The 21,015-nt window shown below is 41.9% G+C and overlaps 1 protein-coding gene across 1 annotated transcript; it reads left to right on the top strand.

Annotated features, from left to right (window-relative positions):
• The first annotated feature begins 1,431 nt into the window (after nt 1-1,431).
• On the top strand, nt 1,432-20,026 carry LOC125289910 (serine protease FAM111A-like). The gene is made up of 3 exons (XM_048237016.1): nt 1,432-1,443; nt 18,118-18,171; nt 18,272-20,026. The coding sequence occupies exons 1-3, from the start codon at nt 1,432-1,434 to the stop codon at nt 20,024-20,026; spliced, it is 1,821 nt and encodes a 606-aa protein (XP_048092973.1).
• Nucleotides 20,027-21,015: the final 989 nt, after the last annotated feature.

Raw genomic sequence — 21,015 nt, forward strand, 5'->3', positions numbered from 1 at the left:
GCAGGGACATCCTTTTCCACTTTCAAAAACTCCTGAAGACCCAGCTCTTTAGAGAACATCTACTCATAGCAACACTTACAACAAGTCTTACTGATCCTAGCACTCACCAGCCGTTTTAAATTGACAAGTAACGCTAAAACAGCACTCACCGACGACTTATTCTTACTGTACTCTAATGTTTTTTTTTAAACTGTCCTAAAATTGTGAGAATTGTTCTAAAACTTACTGTTTACCATGTTGTTAGTCGCTTTGGTTAAAAAGCGTCAGCCAAATGTAATGTAATGTAATGTAATGTAATGTATACAATAACATAAATTTGACAGTTTTATGGGCCAACTGCCCGGGTTGTCTGCCCATGTCAAGAATGTTGCATTAAGTCTGCAGGCTATGTTTAGGCTACTTAAACAACTGCGTGAAGTGGTCCTGTTAAACCTTGCTAAGCTAAGAGCTGTTTACAACGAGCAATAATCTAGCGGAAACAAAGGGGCTTCAGCGTGTCTGTAGTAGTTCTTTGCAGACACTGATTTGGTTCTATGTGAACACTTCTTGGCAGCCTTGGCAACATATTTCTGCCTGATCATAGTTCACACACTCCAGTGAAAATGGTTTATGGATAAGTTATAATACCCAGGGGTTTTACAGCACAGAGTTTCATGGTATGACAAGGTCAGTGAAAATAATTGTAAACACTTCTTCTGCACTAAGCCAATTCAATTCAATTAACCATAGAAATAAAAAAATAGATGAAGGAACAGGAAATTATAAGATGAAATTAGACGAATAAGCATATAATGTAGTAGAAAGAAAGATAGCTAGAGTGTAGTGCAGGTCTAGCATAGCAGCTTAGTGGTGAGACAGCAAATCCAGTGTGTTTTCAGGACGGATTTAAAAGAGGAGTCAGGAAGGGGGCACATCTGATACCCATGCGTGCACAGCTGGCTCCAGCAGGACGTTGCATCATAGCTAAGCTAAATGTTATGTCTCCATATTTGGCTTTTGCACCAGGGACCACTAGCTGCCCTGCTCCTTGTGATTTAAGAGGCCTACATGTTTATATTGCGTAAGGACGTATATAAGTGACACCTTTTGGCCCTCATAAACTGCTCTGTAAACTAGCAACGATATAATGAAACTGAGAGTTGAACCTGTGCACATTGCACAACTGTAAGAGTTTTGTGTTTGGTTAATGTTCACAGCATGGGATATTATTGAGCAATGTTTTGAATGAGCTGTAGTTGTCTGGGGCTATTTCTTTAGACACCGGGAGACAGCACTAGAGGAGTAGAGGCTGCTGTGGAAGAATATGCGTCTGGCTTTGAGTGGAGTTTGCTTATGAGTCAGTGGTCCTTCGGCTGAAGAGGTGCTTCAGGGATGTTTAGGTAGTTTCCTTCTTGTAGTCCAACTGCAAGGGGCAGTCCTACTGTGTCCCCTATGGATCTGCGGGTGAGCTGCCTTGGCAGAAGAGGCTTCAGAGGGCTTTGGCTGGTCGTCTTTTTTACACACAGCAAATAGACGACTGAGGGAGATAAAGATGGTTTGTGAGGTCTTTCGACCTGTTGGGGTGAAAGCCATGTGGCATGAAGATTCTGCAAAATATTAGGGTTTTGAAGAACATTGTGTTCTTTTTATACTGCATGAACTCCAGAGCCAGGTGTTACAGTAAAAGCAGATGCAGTTTGTCTCTGTTGTTACATTTTCATGTGGTTTCTGACACAGAGCACAAACTACTGTGAAAAGCTTGGGCGGCTGCATTATTCAAAGTTTAAAAAACTAACCACCATAATGTACTCTTAAAATTAATGTGTTGTTCCTATCTGTATCTGAACACAGAGATGTGTAAAAACAATGCAAGTTGTGCTGTTTTCAACACATTTGTTTTATATAAGTATAAGTATAGTATAAGTATATATACTCTTTTGATCCCGTGAGGGAAATTTGGTCTCTGCATTTATCCCAATCCGTGAATTAGTGAAACACACACAGCAGACAGTGTACACACAGTGAGGTGAAGCACACACTAATCCCGGCGCAGTGAGCTGCCTGCATCAACAGCGGCGCTGGGGAGCAGTGAGGGGTTAGGTGCCTTGCTCAAGGGCACCTCAGCCGTGCCTACTGGTCAGGGTTCGAACCGGCAACCCTCCGGTTACAGGTCTGAAGTGCTAACCAGTAGGCAACGGCTTTAAGAGTGCTAACCAGTAGGCCAAGGCTTTAAGAGTGTGTACTGATCTAATTTGTCACTGGATGGTCAATTCATATTTAAGACAGTGTTTATTTACAGTACTGCCTCTTAGTGTTATTTCCATTAGTAATTCATTTTTAAGACGGTGTTTACTTACTGCCTCTTAGTGTTATTTCCATTAGTAATTTGCTTGTTCTTCTTTAGTGACTCATGTCTATTTTCCAAAATAAATTCATTAAGGCTGCTCATCATTGTGTATCTGCAATGTCACTGATTTGTCATGCTTTGCTTCATAGAGTGTTTGTAATAGCTCACTCGCCTCAAATTAAAGCAAAGAGTTCCAGCTCTGAATAGCTACTTAAATGCCCAACACTTTATGGGCTCCTCTCCATAGACTGTGCATGTAAATCATTTGTGATAATTGCCAGCTAGTTTATGCTGCTCAGCAAGGGAAAATGGAAGAAAAGTGTCCACCAGATTTGCATTATTACTGGCATTGCTTTGCATAAGTACGCCACAGTATTTCTAAAATAGAGAAGGTATGTGGAGCCTAAACAGTCCACCTATAAAATATGTCTCATAGATTATTATGATTGTTATTATTATTATTGTTGTTGTTATTAATATTAATATGAATTATTGTAATGTAGGCTATTTGACTTTAAGCTATTCATTTGAATGATAATGCAAAGTGTATTGATATTATTGTAAGTCACTTTGGACAAAATGACAGAAAAAAAATAACAGAAACATAGACCTACAGTACTTTTGCATTTAGGTTACATTACGAACTAGACACTAGTTAATGTTACACTGTTATTATATTGGGTAATGTGGCAAATAGAATACCTTTATCAAACATCACATGCATTATTTATTCAGAACACCATAATCAGAACCATACATTTACAGTTTGTTCATATTTGTGCATGATGATATGTCATTTAACACGAACACATCTAATATGTTAGAAAGCACATTGTCATTGAAATGTTCACACAAATGTAAATATTACACATTAGGATAAACTGTGCAGAATCCAGAATGTTCTGTTACAATTTATAAACCTATTGATATATTCTTTGTAAACAGCTGCATTGCAGATGATTTTGTTCACAACCAGTTTGACTGTGGTAAATTCTCATAAAAAATATGAAAGACTACACATCAGAAATATTGAATTTGAAATATGATTGATGAAATATTATGATTTTGAAATTCAATAAAAGTAATTTAATGTATCTGATTTCACTTCGTCATTTTTTAAATACTTTGACTCACAGTATAATGTCATCTAAAGCTGTGCTAGTTTTGAGAGTCGCATAATACCAGGTGTCCATACAACCCTGCACTCTGGAGCTTACTCTGAAGAATGAGGTGCTCTCACAGAACTGTGTCTCTGTCCCCACAGAACATTGGATTAAAACTGTTCCATTAGGTACATAATACAAAGGATCAAATGAAAGAATAGTTTACAATTTATGAGAAATACTCAGATACTTTATTAATTCCCATGGCCCAAGTTTGGCAGCGTATTTTGCTGCCAGTGCATGCACACTGTGGCCAGAGCAAGTCAGGCGCACAACGTGGGCCTAGGTTAATTAATAAAAGATTTGGTTAAAGCCGACCAATAGCAGTGTTGAGCAATACCTTTAAATGGAATGATCCAGACAAATAATATGTAGCATTCAGAAGTACTCCCAAGTACTCTCAAGTGCTATTGTGCCACACATTGTAGTTCTCCTCTTTATTCGCTTGGAAAATCGCCACGTTTCATGTTGTGTGACCTTACACATTTTTATCAACTACTCTTGCAACTGTATTTAAGTAGGGAAAACGTGGATGTTTTTGATTACTTTGATTGCATATTAATATGGTGATGGTAATGCCATTATTAGAGTCAAATTTCCCTGTATTCTCCTATTTCTCAAGTGCAGTAAATGAGTCTGTTTATCTACTGTGGTAAATAGCCTAATGATGTTTGAGAACATTAATTTTACTGAAGGAGTGAGACAATGAGCTAAAGTTTTAGCTAACTTAGGCTGATTACATAGTATGCTAGCTTACACATTAGCCTACTGTAAAGTTCACTAAATTTGTTTGTCTTAGCTAGCTAGCTGTCTATGTGTGCACATGGCTGATTGGAATCCTAAATTTCTATTGACTGTGGGAATCCTGCAATCTGATTGGCTCCGAGAATCATGCACTCTGCTTGGATGCTGGAATTCTGCAATCTGATTGGCCGTTGGAATCCTGCAATCGGATTGGCTGTTAGAAATCTTGCAATCTGATTGGCTCCCAGAACGCTGCAATATGATTGGCTCCCAGAATCCTGCAATCTGATTGACTGTTGGAATCCTGTATTCTGATTCGCTCCCCGAATCCTGCAATGTAATTGGCTGTTGGAATTGTGCAATCTGATTGGTTCCCAGAATGCTGCATTCTGATTGGATCCCAGAATCCTGCAATGTGATTGGCTTTTTGAATCCTTTATTCTGATTGGCTCTAATATTTGGAAAGGAGGAAAGACTTGGTTGCCACTCTCCTTGACACAAAAGGGTTGAAAGCAAAGTATACTGTTAAACATCTTGATGTATTAATTGACAGTGATCTAACTTTCAACAGCCACATCAAATCAATAACTAAATCAGCTTTTTACCACTTTAAAAATATTGCCAAACTTAGAGGGCTGATGTCAAAACACGATTTAGAAAAACTCATTCACACATTTATCTCCAGCAGAGTGGATTATTGCAATGGGCCCTGCACTGGCTTCCAGTAAGTCACAGAATTGACTTTAAAGCACTACTGCTTGTTTTTAAATCAGTAAATGGGGCACAACCTACAGTAAATACCTATCAGACATGCTTCAGCAGCACACACCTACTCGTCCTCTCAGGTCTCTGGAGAAAAACCTGCTGGTAAAACCTGTTGTTAGAACTAAACATGGTGAAGCAGCTTTCTGCTGCTATGCGGCTCAGCTCTGGAACCAACTTTGGGATGACATCAAAAAGGCCTCAACTATAGCCAGTTTTAAATCTAGACTTAAGACCAAACTGTTCTCAGATGCCTTCTGCTAACTGCACTGAGTTACAAATTCTGAATCTGCCTTTAAATTATTCTTTGTGTATTTTATTTTGGCTTCGTAATTATTATTTATTTTAAAACGATTTTACCTTGTGTGTTTTATGTTTTCTTTTTATTATGATCTTTACATTTTAAACTGTTATTTGACTATGCCCTTCTATACTTTTATTTACTGTTTGCTTTTGTTTATGTAAAGCACATTGTATAAACCTCTCTGTTTAAAATGGCAAGTCAGACCTCTCTGTATAAAATGCGCTATATAAATAAACTTGACTTTGGTTGCTACATTACGGGGACGCTGGCGAGACTGACTGCTCCGTCTGGCAAAGTTTAAACTACGTTTCGGCTATCTATAGCTATAATTTACATTATACAGAAAGATGGTTCCTTTTGTTTAGGACAGGGAGACCAATAGAGTTTAGTATTTGAATGATATCTGTGTTAACTGTTTTGCAAAAGGGTGTGAGAAATGTGTGAACCCAATGAAAACGTGTGAGCACATTTGCAAGAGATGACTTCTGCTGTGCAAAGAAGGTGTCAATAAAGATCAAGTGGATCCCAGTCTGATTGGCCCCTAGCCAGCCAATCAGAAAATATTTTTCGTCTCTCGGGGATATGTTTTCAATAATATGCCTTGTAGTTTCTTTTAAAAGTTTGTATACCATGATTTTTGTGTGGGTATTTTTGTATTTTCAAATATTTACTTGTATTTTACATTTATGAGCCATTTGTAGTTTGTAACAAAATAGCTTTTGATGTATTTGTGCCCACCTCTGACAATGAGGACGGTTTGATAGTGATGTAGAACTCGAGACCGGTCTCGAGACCGATTTCTGCTTTCTCGGACTCATCTCGGACTTGTTCCTTCAAAAACTCGGCCTTGACTCGGTCTCGGACCACAGTGGGAGGAGAAGTGTGACAGAGCGCAGTGCGTCTGTCACTGGCAAAGGCGGCTTTCCCGCCGTAACGGGAACAATGACTTTACAAACATTTGCACAAAGACAGCGCTATTAAATCATGTTGCGATGTTGATTTGTTTGATAACATGTTGTGAATGGTACAGACCTGAGGCGTGTCAGGACGGGGGTTAAGTTAAACTAGAAATTGGTTTTAAGGGAAACATACAGGGAATCAAAGCCGCGATATGCGGTATAGAGGTTGAAGCGTATCTATTTATCAGTAATGTAAGCGTTCTCTAAAAGCGCGCGTTATAACATCAGTGCTTACTAGCTGGGAGATGGAAGTGCTTTGTCCGAGTGTATGTATGATTGTGTGTATGTACTTGCCTGTTCTCGGTGCTTCAGTTGTTTTCCGGCAAACTGGAGTATTGGGCAAGGGACACTTTTCTGCGCATCTTTCGCGCCCAGACGTGGGAGCGCTTATTGGCGCAGGTGTGTTTAGAGTGGTAATATTATTTGGTGCTTAGTGAGGTTTATTATGACATTGTATGGAAATATCATGAACGACTGTTAGTAAGGTGTATTGCCTATGTCATGTGTTAACCAAAGGGTGGTGAATTTGAATTAATTGATTTGTTGCTATGCATGGTTTAGTCCAGTGTTTTAAATGGTGTCTGCAGAGCGCAGTCAGGGGTGAGGATTCCTCCTCAGGAGTGAGAGGTCCTGTTGAAAGGCCTCTGAGGTAGGCATAGACCCTAGTGGGCATTGTCCCGGTGTCTGTTTTCCTTTTTGTATCAGTGTTTTTTTGTTTCCTGTTTTGTCTGTTGCATAAACCTGCCGGTAGCTTAATATTAATACTAATAAAAAAAGGAAATTACATCAACTTGAATTTCATTGCCTGAGTCTCACCATCCGCTTGGACACATTATTACAAGAAGGACTCGTAATTTCAGACAGAGTCCTCGAGACCAAAGCATTTTTTTATGTTCATATAAAAAAACACACAACACACAACAATAATAATAAAATGTTTATGTAATTTGTGTGTGTTTGTGTGTGTTATGGGGAAATAAAGTTTTAAAAGATACTGAATTAATGTATTGGGAAATATTGAATAAAATATCTGAAGACTTAACATGGACTGTTAACACTCAATATGTTCCGAAGAAGTCCAGACAACGACTCTACTTCCTTCGTCAGCTAATGAAAATTCAAAGTTTCTACATCCATCATGAAGGCCTTCTACACTTCAGCGGTTGAGTGTTCTAATTGGTAGCATCATCACCTGGTATGGGAACTCCACAGTTAGAGATTGTAGTACTCTGCAGAGAGTAGTGCGCTCAGCTGAACGTACTATAAGAACTCAACTCCCTGCTCTACAATATATCTATTCCAGAAGAGTACTCCTAAGAGCCCAAAAGATTCTGAAGGACTCTTCTCATCCTAACAATGGATTATTCCTACCACTGAAATCAAGAAGACGCCTATGTAGTCACAAAGCCAGAACTGAGAGACTCAGGAGAAGTTTTTATCCCCAGGCCATCCGAACTCTGAACTCACACTATACTGACTTTGCTCACATTCACTCCTCAGCACTCATGACCCCCACACACACACACACCTACATGACTTTTAGCACTTTTACATCCCCCTCCCTATGCTACAGACCTTTTATTTATTTTCTTATTTCATCACACGTCAAAACACACACACACACAAACACACACACATACATCTGACTTTCTCCAACTTTTGCACATCTCCATAGAACTTTTTATTTATTATTTTCGATTTCTCCTCCATCTATCTACCCATGTCCTTGATTGCCTAGCCTTTCTGCCCCCCCCCACCACCACCCCTATCCCCAACACACACACACACAAAACACACACACTTACATCATCACTGTCATCACCTCACATACATACAGCACACTGCTTGCTACAGTAAGCCTCCTCTACATACTTGCTGCACACTGCCCCCCCCCTACATCCACAGCACATTGTGTCTTCGGGATCTTCTCCAACACACATCCTCTACAAACTTACAGCACACTGCCCCCACCTACCCACACACACACACTACACACACACACACACACACACACACACACAGTCACTGCTCCACTCCCTCCCGCCCCCACCACACACATCTTCACTGTCATCACTCACATACATCATACATACAGTACTCTGCTTGCAATAGTAAGTCCCTTCACCATACTTGCAGTACACTGCCCCCCCCCCTCCCTACACAGCACATTATTTCATCAGGAAGCTTCTCCAACACACACCCCCAACATACTTACAGCACCCCTTGAGCCGTGGATCTGCCCAAGGTTTCTTCCTTGGTAAGGGAGTTTTTCCTTGCCCATGTTGCTCTTGGGTGCTTCTTGTTGGTGCCCCCAATCCCAATCCTCCCACCTTTCTTATGCAGCCCTTGTCACTTAATCTACTAAAACCCCTCTTCTACTGCACTTTTTATTTCTTACTTCAGTAAATGCATGTGAAAATGTTATAAGTCTACTAATTTAGAGATACCACTAGAACATTTTAATTTGCTCTGCATGTCCTAATTATGATTTAAAAAGTCAGGGTGGACTTAACATGTTGATGACAGAGCAGCACTGTTGAAGCAGTTTAGAAAAATAGGCAGAAGATTATGAATGTGGTAGGGATTTTTTGCATGACAGTAAAAGCATAGTCCATATTGAGATTAGACTGCTAGACAATTCTAGACAATTCCCAAACTAGCTTAGTCTGTAGGCCTCCCTGTTGATTATTAACTGGGGTGATATTAAATCATGAATATGAAAATTGACATGTTTTTATGGTCTTCGTCTGGACTCGCTCTCGACTCCTGAAGGACTCGGTCTCGACTCGGACTTGCTTCCTCAAAGACTCGGACTTGACTTGGACTCGACTGTATTTGAAAGCCAATGGACTCGGTCTCAACCCTTCAAAGACTCGGTCTTGACTCGGACTCGGCATAGGCGGTCTCGCCCCCATCACTACAGTTTGATACTCAATTTACAAATGCTAGTGTAAACTTTACATGCAAGACATTGTATTGTAAGACATGATAGGCTACAGAAATGCACCATTTGCAGTGCTCAGTCCGAGGGTCAGGATAATCGGTTGTCTTTCAAATTCCCTCTGCATGCAATAGGATAGCGCTACTAGCCTACTTATGAGTCCCATGCGTTTTCCCACCAGCGGAGCTAGTTGGCTAGTTCAAACTTTTGCCAACGTAGAAAAAGCTTAACTCGTGTCACATTGTTCGCCGACAGCAACATCCATCTTCTTTGTTTTCAAGTAGCAGGGAATTCACGCCGAACCGTTGCAACTCTGCCAACAATCATTATGTTACGCCCGCCTAATGACTATACACGATGTGATTGGCCCTATCGAAGTGTCATTTTTCCAGCTCGCAAGCCAACAGAGAGTTGCTAGACTAGCCCGGGCATCAAATGAAATATGCTGCCGCTAGGGTGTGTCTAGATTTCTAGACTATCAGACTTGCCAACTGCAGATTTAAGTGTTGTAGACAATGAGGAATTTTGAATTAAATTCTAAAGCCAGTACAAAGACCTGAGAACTCGGGTGATGTGATCAAATTTCTTTGTTTTGATTAAAATTCTGGCTGTAGCTGTCTAACAGACTTTTTGAGGAGGCCAATGAGGAGAGCATTGCCATAGTCAGTTTTCTCGAAATCCTAGACACAAAATATCTGATATTAGCTATGTTTCTGAGTTGCCATGATTTATTTAGTTAAACTAATACCTGTAGGATAGCCTAAATTTTAAGTCCAAAGTAGGCAATAAGCTATTGATTGCACTAAACATGCACTGCATCAGTCGTGCTGAAAACTAAAGACAAGTTGGCTTGCTTGGATCACTTTCATGGTGGATGAGATGCTTAGCTTGGTCATCTCCTTCTCTTTTGGCAGACAACTTTTTGGCAGACAAGTCCAGTCCTACAGTCCAGCTACTGTACACCCAAGCTTAGAAGATAAACGTAGCCTAGCCTACCAAAAAATTGGACCTTAAAACTAAAAACTTAAAACTGATCCACCTTAAACAAAAGTTCCTCTAGAATCCAATTAATCCAAAAAAGGCCAGACAGTCCAAAAAAACAATGAACAAGCGAACAAAGGGCTCTATTTTAATGGTCTGAAACGGAAGTGTCTGCGCAAAACGCAAGTCACTTTGTGGGCGGATCTTGGGCGCTGTTGCTATTTTACCGGCAGGACAATTGACTGTTGTGCCCAACGCTAATCTAAAATGGGGTGGTCTGAAGTAGCTACATTAATCATGGGTGTGGTTTGGGCGTAACATGCAATAAACCAATCAGAGCATCATCTCACATTCCCTTTAACAACAGGCACGCTTGTTCCATAGCTGATTGCTATTATGGTGCCATATTTGCCAGGTGCAGCCAGGAGCGTTCACAGCGCTATAATCACTGTTCAGTTGGGAACAGTTAGCTATTGATTTTTCCTCTTGACAAAATGTAATACAGAATTGTCAAAAAAACATACTTTCCGATGTTTTGGGATCACTCTCACTGAATCACGAGGTTATGAATGCATGGTGATATTTTGTATACACTTGTGGTGATAGCCTACAGCAGAGTGTGAATTACCCCACCATAATTGGGGGGTACTGCTCCTTCACTTCTTCTGACCATCATGGTCCATTACCACATCAATCCCCACCGTGATCGCCAAATGCAACATGTGCAACACACATACAAGGTCTAAACATGCGACAAACTGATAATCAGTAGGCTACAGAATATCTCATCGTTGTTATACTGTATATCCAAAAGAGATCAACTCTGCCCTCTGCCCTCATCGTGTCGTCTCCCTGCGGCCTGCTCACGGCTTTTATCCTGTGCCTCTCCTGTCTGTTGGGTACCCCTTTCCTTAACACATGAACAGTGTATAAAACCTAACTGCACTTACACTTTTAATGCAATTGTTTGTAGATAGAAAATAGTTTCATTAAGATAGTATCAGGGTTCTCAGATGAAACTACATTTATCAAACTAAAAATAGGAAATAATAGATTGTAAAAACAATACCAACCAATTAAAAACAAATTCAAATACTAGCACATATTTAGCCTAGGCTACTTGGGTCTTTTTATGTTTCCACAGGTTTCACTGATATTATGTAGGCTTAGCTACATCAGACCCTCTTGTGCATAGGCCTACCGGTAATATAAAAATGGTTTATTTAAATAGAGAATTACCTTGCTAATTAACCTTGGTAACTAACCAAGGTCCACTTTACTAGCCTCAGTGGGTAAGTAAGTAGCAGGTAAGTAGCCAGTAATTCAATATATGAAGAGGTGACATGAGCTATGAAAGAACAAACACGTTTATAAATGAAGGTTGTAAAATAACACATTTTCAACAAGCTAGACGTCAGTTAGCAACTTACATTTACCCATGCACGTCAGCAGCAAACCGAATTTAGCCTACTGGAGGAATTTACCTAGCGTTTTGTCATTCAATGTTGACACTTGCTCAGTTGCTTCTAGCGCCACGGTGGTTAAAAATGGTACGGTCCACAATAGGGGTTTCTGAAATCGCTTTACACTGAAATGTTCCTACAGTGAAAACAGGAGTTTACTTGTATTGTAACTGTAATGATATTTTTTCACAATATCAGAAACATTATCTGACCCCCCCAAAACTGATATTTCTCTTTGGGGGTACTGGGTCTTCATTGGGGGGTATAGTACCCCCCAGTATCCCCTGTAATTCGAACTATGGCCTACAGTTAATGTGAATCGCGGACTATTAACATTTTGCATGTGACGTATTCTAGGTTCTATAGCTTTGTTTACATCCAGCTGGTAGGCAAGGGACAAGTTGAACCCATTGAACATCGTTGTCTGCAGCTGCCTCTCAGTAGGCTACATCTCTGTATTTCAGCAATATCAACATTTCAGGCATCAATAAAGGTGATGATGAAACGTTATCCCATTGTTCAATATTTGATAGCCTGTCACAGGAACGTTGTTTCGCTAAAATCGCCCTGATTTGGTCCATTGATCTGTATCGGAGAACCTGCATGTAGCCTAATGGTAGCCTAACTTTTTTTTTCTCTGTTCAAAACTCGGTTTTAAGCCTTTTAAGACTATAGCCTTTCTTAGAAGCTGTGAAATTTGACCAGAAAGGAACATGTCTTCCTTCTGAAAGCTGACACAAAATCAAACAATATTTGATCATTTAACTTCAACTGAACAGCGACAGCTTTTGGTAGGCAGTAGACTCAGCAGACTTTAAAACGGTAGCCTAGAAGCTACTGTTATAGCCAGCGCCAGTCAGCATCATAACATTAATGGCGTTAGTCATGAATCCTGTAACATATTACATCATATAACAGCCATGGTTTATTCCAAGACGATCTGCATGGATATATAACCACCCAGAAAAACTCAGAATGTGAGTGATAAAGTTCATTAATTGTGTGAAACTTTTATTAGTTATCCATTGCAGCATCGGGCCTATATTAGGCTGTTATGCTAGCTCAGCCTTTAAATATGTTGTTATTTTGGTCATGTGGACTTGATTAAACGGGTAAAGATAATTAATAAACTGCTTATTTCTTACATGACTGAAGCAGTAGCCTAGGTTCAACAGTGGTGTTTGAGGTTGCTGTGTTAAGTTTTTGTGTGTGATCGCTAAACTATTAGGATCAAATCAGTTTATTTTGACATAATGGAGTTAGCCTAAGTGACCTGTAACGCTAGCCTATAGCACAAAAGCCTATTCTGTTTTCATTTATTAGCATTTGTTGTGATTATATAATCAAATGACACACATGATAACTTGAAATAGAAGGACAGAAGATAGGTGATTGATGTCCACAAGCAATCTAATTTCACGAGACAAATTAGAACAAACTGTTCCGTAAAAATAATCTTGCCATGTTTAAAATGCTGCACTTTTTCCCTTCATAGCCTGTCTCTGGCAATTCATTTTTGGATGACTGTAGATAGTTGTATTTTAGCCTACATCTTCGTAGACAGTAGGCTACACCATTAGGCTATCTTGAGAATAAAAGACTTCATCCTCCACAACCACGAGGATAGGTAGGCTAAACGGTCGTTCGTTGCCTTTTTGCTTCTTATTGTAAAACCAACTGTTAGGGCCTACACAAGTGGTCGGGCATCCCAGTCAATATTTGATATTAAAATTTCAATTTTGAAGCTATTTGTAACTATGTGTAGCCTATGCAACCCGACTGTTGTAGGCTTGCCTACCACTCTCTGCAGTGCCTTGCCTACCATTCTTGCCTACCACTCTAGTTGTAAACAAACGGTCACATGACATTATGACGTAGGTGCAAAACCTCAATAGAGTGTCCCAGTGACTTCCGTTTTACTTCCGCTACAAGGGACCTATCTTTTAAAAAATATGAATGGGAGTTAATGGAGAGATAACAATTATTTTTTGGTCCAGTTTGAATTGTGCCACGAATTTCACATATGATGTGTGTGAATTTAAAAGATCATTTTTCACGTCAAGAAAGTACTGTTGTTCGATAGACTTCAAAAGTTATGTTGGTTTTGTGCGAATCCGCTCAGTGGACTACATCTCTCGTCTCGAACGATGTACGTCACCAACGTAATTAACGATAAGATTAGCTATTATGCTAGTTGCATCTTGCTGCCTGCTATGGCACTTAACAGTATCTAATGTACAGTCTATGGATGAATACAATGGTAATTGCCAGGGGCGAATTTTGCTCCCAGTCTGACCCTGGAGCCCATAAACTCAAAAGGCATTTGGATAACAATGCCAGTCGGCAACTCTTCTAAATTCCTGATCATCATTTTTCACCCGATTCCACTTCGTGTTTTCCCACTTACCACATGCTTTTCCCTGTATGCACAACCCATTTTCCCGCATTGCACTCTGGGTTTTCGACATTTATCTTTCAGGCGGGAACTTTCTTTCCACAAAACGGTTATGTTTTTTTTTCAGTTACACAGATCGCCACACGAGCAGTTATGTTTAACACATGGTTAGCTACTTGGACAACAGCTTAAAAGTACTCTGTCTGAAGCCTGAAGGAGTTGTAGTTTAGTAGCATATCAGACTGCACCGGTGAGGTAAGCACAAGGCACAAAGCCATTGTAGGCATAGGCCTACCTTTGTCACTTTAGAGCAGTGTTTCTCAAAGTGTGGTCCGTGGCTATCCCAAGTGGTCCACGAGCAGACGTGGTAAAATATAATATACAGTAGATGAGTTGTTTGCAATATTGAGCCAACTTGTATGCAAATCCAAACAGTTCTGCAATACTGCCCATGTAAGCTATGCCAGTTTAAATCATATGAATCCTCTAACACAATAAGCAAGGTGCAAAGACAACAAGCAAAGTGGTTTAGGCCTATTGTGTAATATACTGTTGTAGGTCTACTCCTTTTTTAGCTCGGTGGTCCATGAGTTTTTTTATTTTTTTTTTTTTTTTTATTGGTTAAGTGGTCCTTGGTCTAACAACAAGTTAACAACTTCAAATTTTTAATTTGAGAGCAACATTACGTTAATTGGTGGCGTTTTGAGCAAGACCACTTATAAATATAATTATACTTCTGTGGTAGTGTGGTGAGGGTTTCTACAGACAAACGGAAGTATTGTAAACTTTGAAAGTGTACGGAGAGGTTATAACAAGACCTGTCTCTGTAGGAAGAAAATTCCCTGGCTTCCTGCTCTGATATTGTCAAATCGGCGGCGGTGCGATCTTGCAGCGCTGCACAATTTTGTACGATAGAGACGAGTTATTGCCTTGCACATACAATTTGTGTCAGACACCAAACAGGACGAGGACCACAAAAGCCACGCTAGAATGTTTATTTAAGGGTTGGGGTTACAGGGGTTTTCGAGTTCCAAGATTTATGCGGTGTGTGTTCCCCAATAGCCGAAAGCAGCAATGGCAGGAGCTGGATGATCCGGGAAGTCCTGGGGAAACACACACACAACAGCAATTGAAACGAAGCAGCAGTACAGTCAAGGGCTAGGCTGTATTCAGAGAAGAGAGACGGAAGGCAGGTCAAGATTACCGGGCTGGAGATCAAAGAGGTAGTCGAAATGGTCTGGGTTCACAGGCAAAGAGTCAGAGTCGTTTTCCAAGACAGGCAGGTAACTGGTGCGGGTTTGCAGACGATCTGACAAATGTGGACTGAAAAGCAAGGCTTTAAATACAGGGCATGATGAGTGGTGAATACAGTGCAGCTGGTAGGTAAACGAGGGGTGAGGCAGAGCAGAGCAGGAACAGGTGGAGGTCATCAGGCTTCAATCAGCTGTTACCAGGCAGAGAGAGAGCTCATGACAGAACCCCTAAGGGACGGCCCCAGAAGTCCCCAAGAGTGACACCACCGGGAGGGCGGAGGGGAGCCGGTGGAGGGCTAGAACCCCTCGAAAGCGGTCCGAAAGTGAACATCCTCATCCTCGGAGGGAGCTGGAGGGTCGTGGACAGAAGACGGACAGGTACAGACAGGGTCAGGCACAGGACAGGAAGCCGGGCGGCAGGACGGTTAGGGACCCCTCTGGGGCGCCCCTACGGATTGCAGGTTGATCAGGATGCAGACGGTGGAAGTCGGCGATGAGTGTCCGGGTCCACAATCCGACTGGCTGGCACCCAGGTTCTCTCCTCAGGCCCATAGCCCTCCCAGTCGACGAGATACTGGAGGCCCCTACGCCGCCTGGACCGGCAGGGCCGAACGGGTACACCAGCCCACCGGCCAATCCAGGCGAGGAGGAGGAGGAGGAAGCGGCACGGGGACCAGCTGGCTTTGCGCGCGCCGGCTTGACTTTCAAACATGGAAAGTAGGGTGCACCTCATGGAGGTTGGCAACTGGAGCCGACTGCGGTTGGGCTGATGACCCTCTGGATAGGAACGGGCCGAGGAATCGAGGTGCCAGTTTACGCGACCCACCCGCAGTGGGAGATCCTTGGCTGACAGCCACACCTTCTGGCCAACACGTAGGCGGTGCCGGGCGCCGGCGGGCGTTAGCCCCAGTGGCATAGCTGACAGCTGACTTGAGAAGATGCGGGCACGAAGCCAGACCAGGCACGACGGCAACGGGCGGGCATAGTAGGGCAGGGCAGACGGGCAGGACACATCTCCCCTCCTGGCTGGGGAACAGGGGGCTGGTAGCCATACACACACTGGAAAGGTGACATACCAGTGGCAGAGCAGGTGAGGGAGTTGTGAGCATACTCTATCCACGCCAGTTGTTGTGCCCAAGCCTGGGGTTTGCGAGAAACCATGCACCGCAGCCTTTCTCCAGCTCCTGGTTTGCCCGGGCCGGATTGACCATTGGACTGGGGTGGAACCCAGAGGTGAGACTCACTGTGGCCCTAGAAGGCAGCAGAACTCCTTCCAGAATGTGGAGGTGAATTCGCGGACCTCGGTCAGAGACAACATCCCTGGGCAGCCCGTAGACGAAGACATGATCAAGAACAGCCTGGGCAGTCTCTGGCAGATGGCAGTTTAGGGGAGGGGAATGAAGGTGCCATCTTGCTGAACCGGTCAACCACAGTGAGAATGACTGGCCATCCCACCTGATGGTGGGAGGCCAGTTACAAAGTCCAAGGAGACGCGGGGACCAGGGTCGGTGGGCACAGGCAAGGGCTGGAGTAAAACCAGCGGGGCCGAAAGTGGAGGACTTGTTCTGATTGCAGGTGGGGCAGGCACGACGAATTCCTCGGACATCCCTTCAAAGCAGACCACCAGAAGCTGGGCAAGGAGATGGCAGGTGCGGGCGGAGCCCGGGTGGCAGGCAAGGCGGGAGTTGTGTCCCCACTGTATGACCCGGACCTCAAATTTCTGGGACAAAGAGACAACCGCCTGGGCATGCACTGGGACTGGGATGGTCACGAGGGCCTCCTGAATTTCTCCTCGAGCATCCCAGGTCAGGGCAGCTACCACGCAGGGATCGGGCAGAATTGATGCAGGTTCCTGGAAGGGGTGTCATCCTTATGAAACTGACGGGAGAGAGCGTCCGCTTGGTGTTCCAGAACCTGGGCGGTATGACAGGGTGAAGTTGAATCTGGTGAAAACAAGCCGCCCAGCGGGACTGTCTGGGGTTAAGACGCTTACGCTATGGATGTATTCGAGGTTTTTGTGATCGGGTCCAGACCAGGAACGGAACTGTGGACCCTCCAGCCAGTGACGCCACTCCTCCAGGGCAAGCTTGACTGCCAACAGCTCATGGTCTCCAACATCATAATTGGCTCTGCAGGTGAAAGCCGGGCGAGAAAAAAAAATGCACAGGGGTGCAACTTGTTGTCTTCCTCTGCCCGTTGAGAGAGTATGGCCCGACTCCCACGCCTGAGGCATCCACCTCGACAACGAACTGCCGGTCTGAATCCGCATCTGGAGGATGGGGCAGTGGTGAACCGGGCCTTGAGGGTATGAAAGGCTGTGTTGGCCTCTGGGGTCCAGGAAAAGGGGTGTTTGATGCTGGTCAGAGCTGTGAGGGGCGGGCGACGAGCTGTAGTTCCGATGAATCTCCGGTAGAAATTGGCAAACCCGAGGAATTGCTGCAACCTCTTCCTATTCCCCGAACTGGCCAGGAGGTAACTGCCGAGACCTTTGCGGGTCCATCTGGATATTGCCTTCAGCGACAATGTATCCCAGGAACGACACAGTCTGAGCGTGGAACTCGTGATTTCTCCGCTTTGACATAAAGGGAGTTCTCCAGGAGCCGCTTGAAGAACCAGCTGGACATGACGAAAGTGTGTTCGACAGAGTTCTGGAGAAAATTAAGATGTCGTCCAGGTACACTAAGACTAATTTATATTATTATAATAATCCTGGATGTGTATAAAAATTGATTTACTCTGGAAAATCATTGCATTCATATTGACTATCAGCCACAACGTTTAATGGAGTTCCATGATTTCAGTGAATCTAAAACTCTGTTTTTGCAGAATGCTCCACCTAGTCCAGAGAAAGTCAAGGAGGAGAATAGCCATGCATTTATGGTGAGTAAGTATCATACACTACATACATACAAAACATTTTTGCCTTTTTTAGTGCAACGAGGGCACCTAACTTTCATTGTATCACTCTGATTTCCTGCAGGACCAACATTCACATTATTTCACAGTGAAGTTTAGTCAAACTGACCTCAGTGAATACACCATTGACTGTGACCAACCCAACACAGTGCTGGAGGCTATCAAATCAAATAAAAAATCAAAGGAAATGATTACATGTGCAGATGAGAATATTATCATTCAGCTGGGTAAAGGGGATAGGGAATCTATTGTTGCAACACATTTCCCTTGTTCTTGCATTAGGAATGGTGAGTGTCTGATCATATCATGTAAATCAGAGTCGGTAGAGAAGGCTCAAAACCAACATGACAAAAATATATATCCAACAGACAAATATTCTGTCTTCTACATTGATACAGTAGGAGGGATACACACCAGAACAAAGGAGCTTTTTAGAAACAATACTGTCAAACAGTTCAAGTTTCTCTGTGTTTACGGTAAGAAAGGGATGACAGTCGAGGAGGCTCTGAGAATAGATGGTCGTTTCATTGATAACCTGGGCAACTTTTGTCTGTCCAACAATGAGAATCCAAAGCAGTACACAGTACACACACAAAAGGTTGTCAACTTGAACGAGAAAAAGTTTAAGATATGTCTTCCCAAAAGGAAAAGTGATGAACATAATAGTCATGAAAAAAATGCAAGAAACCCATCACCTAATTCACAAAGCATGCGTAAACCAAGGTCAGTCACAGATGTAGCACATCAGAGTGGAGTCAGTGTAAAAACAGCAGTAGAAAAGAGTGGCAGCAGCATTGACACTGAAGAGATTTATGAGCGACTGCGTCAGCAGTTTCCAGATCTCAAAGAATGGATGGAGAGTAGATTCTCTGGTGATTCTTATCAGGAAGCACTGGACTTGAGGAAGGAGAACTTTGGAAAAGTCCAACAGTCTTTTAGTGAGGTCCACAGAGTCAGGAAGCTGCTCAAACTGGGCGAGTCAGTTTGCAAAATCATTGTTACGGATGTTTGTGAGGGTACAGGCTTTGTGCTGTTTGATAGGTTTATTCTGACTAATGCACATTTGTTTAAAGATCATGTTGAAGGCAAAGAACTAGAGGAGGGTATAGAGGTGTTTGCTCTTTTTAACTATGAGGATCCAGTGCCAAATTACCACTGCTTTACTGGTGTGAAAACATTTGTTGACATTGATGTCAATCTAGATTATGCTATTCTAGAAATCAGCCCTGTGGACCAGACATCCAATCAACAAACAAAAGCAAAGGTACCACCAGGGCTCCTGAAGAATTTCGGTCCACCGCCTCAGAATGGTGAAGCCTGTATTATTGGTCATCCAGGAGGAGAAGTGAAAAAAATGGACCCCACATTTATCATTGAGAAAGAGAAGCGAGCAGAAGCTGTAAATGGCCATTTAGATCAGTACAAAGACATGTTCATTCTCCTATCAATCGGTCAAAGTCTCAAAAACAAAGGCATTGAAGATATAATGATGGGTGGACATGATGCAGAAGAATGTGTGACCTACAACACTTTCATGTATCATGGGTCTTCTGGGTCCCCAGTGTTTGATGCTCTTGGGAAAGTTTTTGGTTTGCACACTGCAGGATATACCTATGAGTTTGCAGGTATGAAAGGGAATGTGATTGAATTTGCCCGTCCTTTGCTTACTATATTTCAAAGGTTTGTCAGGAACTTAATGGAAAGTGAAAATGAGGAGCTACTGAAAAGAGTTGAGGAGGCAGCAAAGGGAAACAAGTATCTTAAAGATATACTCAAGGCTGAGGCAGCAGATTTTGATGAGCCAATGGAGTTCAGTTAGTTATTCAGATCAGAATACAACTAAAACAGACGTGATCACATCATGTTTGTTTTAGCCTCTCCATACTGGCTCCCAGTTGATTTTAATAGATTTTAAGATTTTACTGTTTACTTTGAAGGATTTTTATTTTAATAGATTTTAAGATTTGACTGTTTACTTTTAAGGCTTTTCACTTGAAAGAGTTTTAATTTCTTTTGAACAGGTTTTCATTTCCTTTACAAAAGAATGTCTTTACCCTTTTCTACTGTATTGTTGTTATACTGTAATTGTTTTTATGTTTTTATATAATATATGTAAGGTAGTATATGCCTTTGTTGCCTTTGTAAAGCACCTTGCCATATGGATTTGGAAAAGTGCTCTATAAATAATGATCATGTTGACATGTATGGAGTAGGGCTGTGCAATTAATCAATTAATAGTGATTATGACTTCCAACGATTATGAAAACAACATAATCAAAATATAATGATTATTTTGCTACATCCAGTTTTATAACAATGCTCTCCTTTTGTCTAGCTTTCCTATGTATTATCTTTTTGCATGGTTGTTTTTCTGTTGGATTATATTTAAAATGAAATAAAAACATGTAAAAAGTTTTGAAAGTGGATGAGTTCCAAAATCACTAAGTAATCATGTTTAATAATCATGATCTCAATATTGAACAAAATAATTGTGATAATATTTGCAGAACTTGCATGTATTTCATTAATCTAAAAACATTGACACCTGGCAAGACTCAAAACCTTTGGCAAATTTGGGATTTGCTCTGCAGGTCCATCTGGCCAAGAGGCCATTGAAGCCCATTTCTAATGTCCCTAAAACATACAAATACAATCGTTAATCCAATTGTATTTCTTTAGAATTGAGTAAACAACTTAAACCATTGTTTACGAGATTGCTGCACTTCTGAAACGATTTGGTAAGAGATTACGTTTAATGCACCTATTTAAGTTTCATTTCAATGCTAGTTAGGCCCCTGCTGGAAGTCG

This window comes from Alosa alosa, chromosome 24 (assembly GCF_017589495.1).
Source record: "Alosa alosa isolate M-15738 ecotype Scorff River chromosome 24, AALO_Geno_1.1, whole genome shotgun sequence".
NCBI classification, from domain to species: domain Eukaryota; kingdom Metazoa; phylum Chordata; class Actinopteri; order Clupeiformes; family Clupeidae; genus Alosa; species Alosa alosa.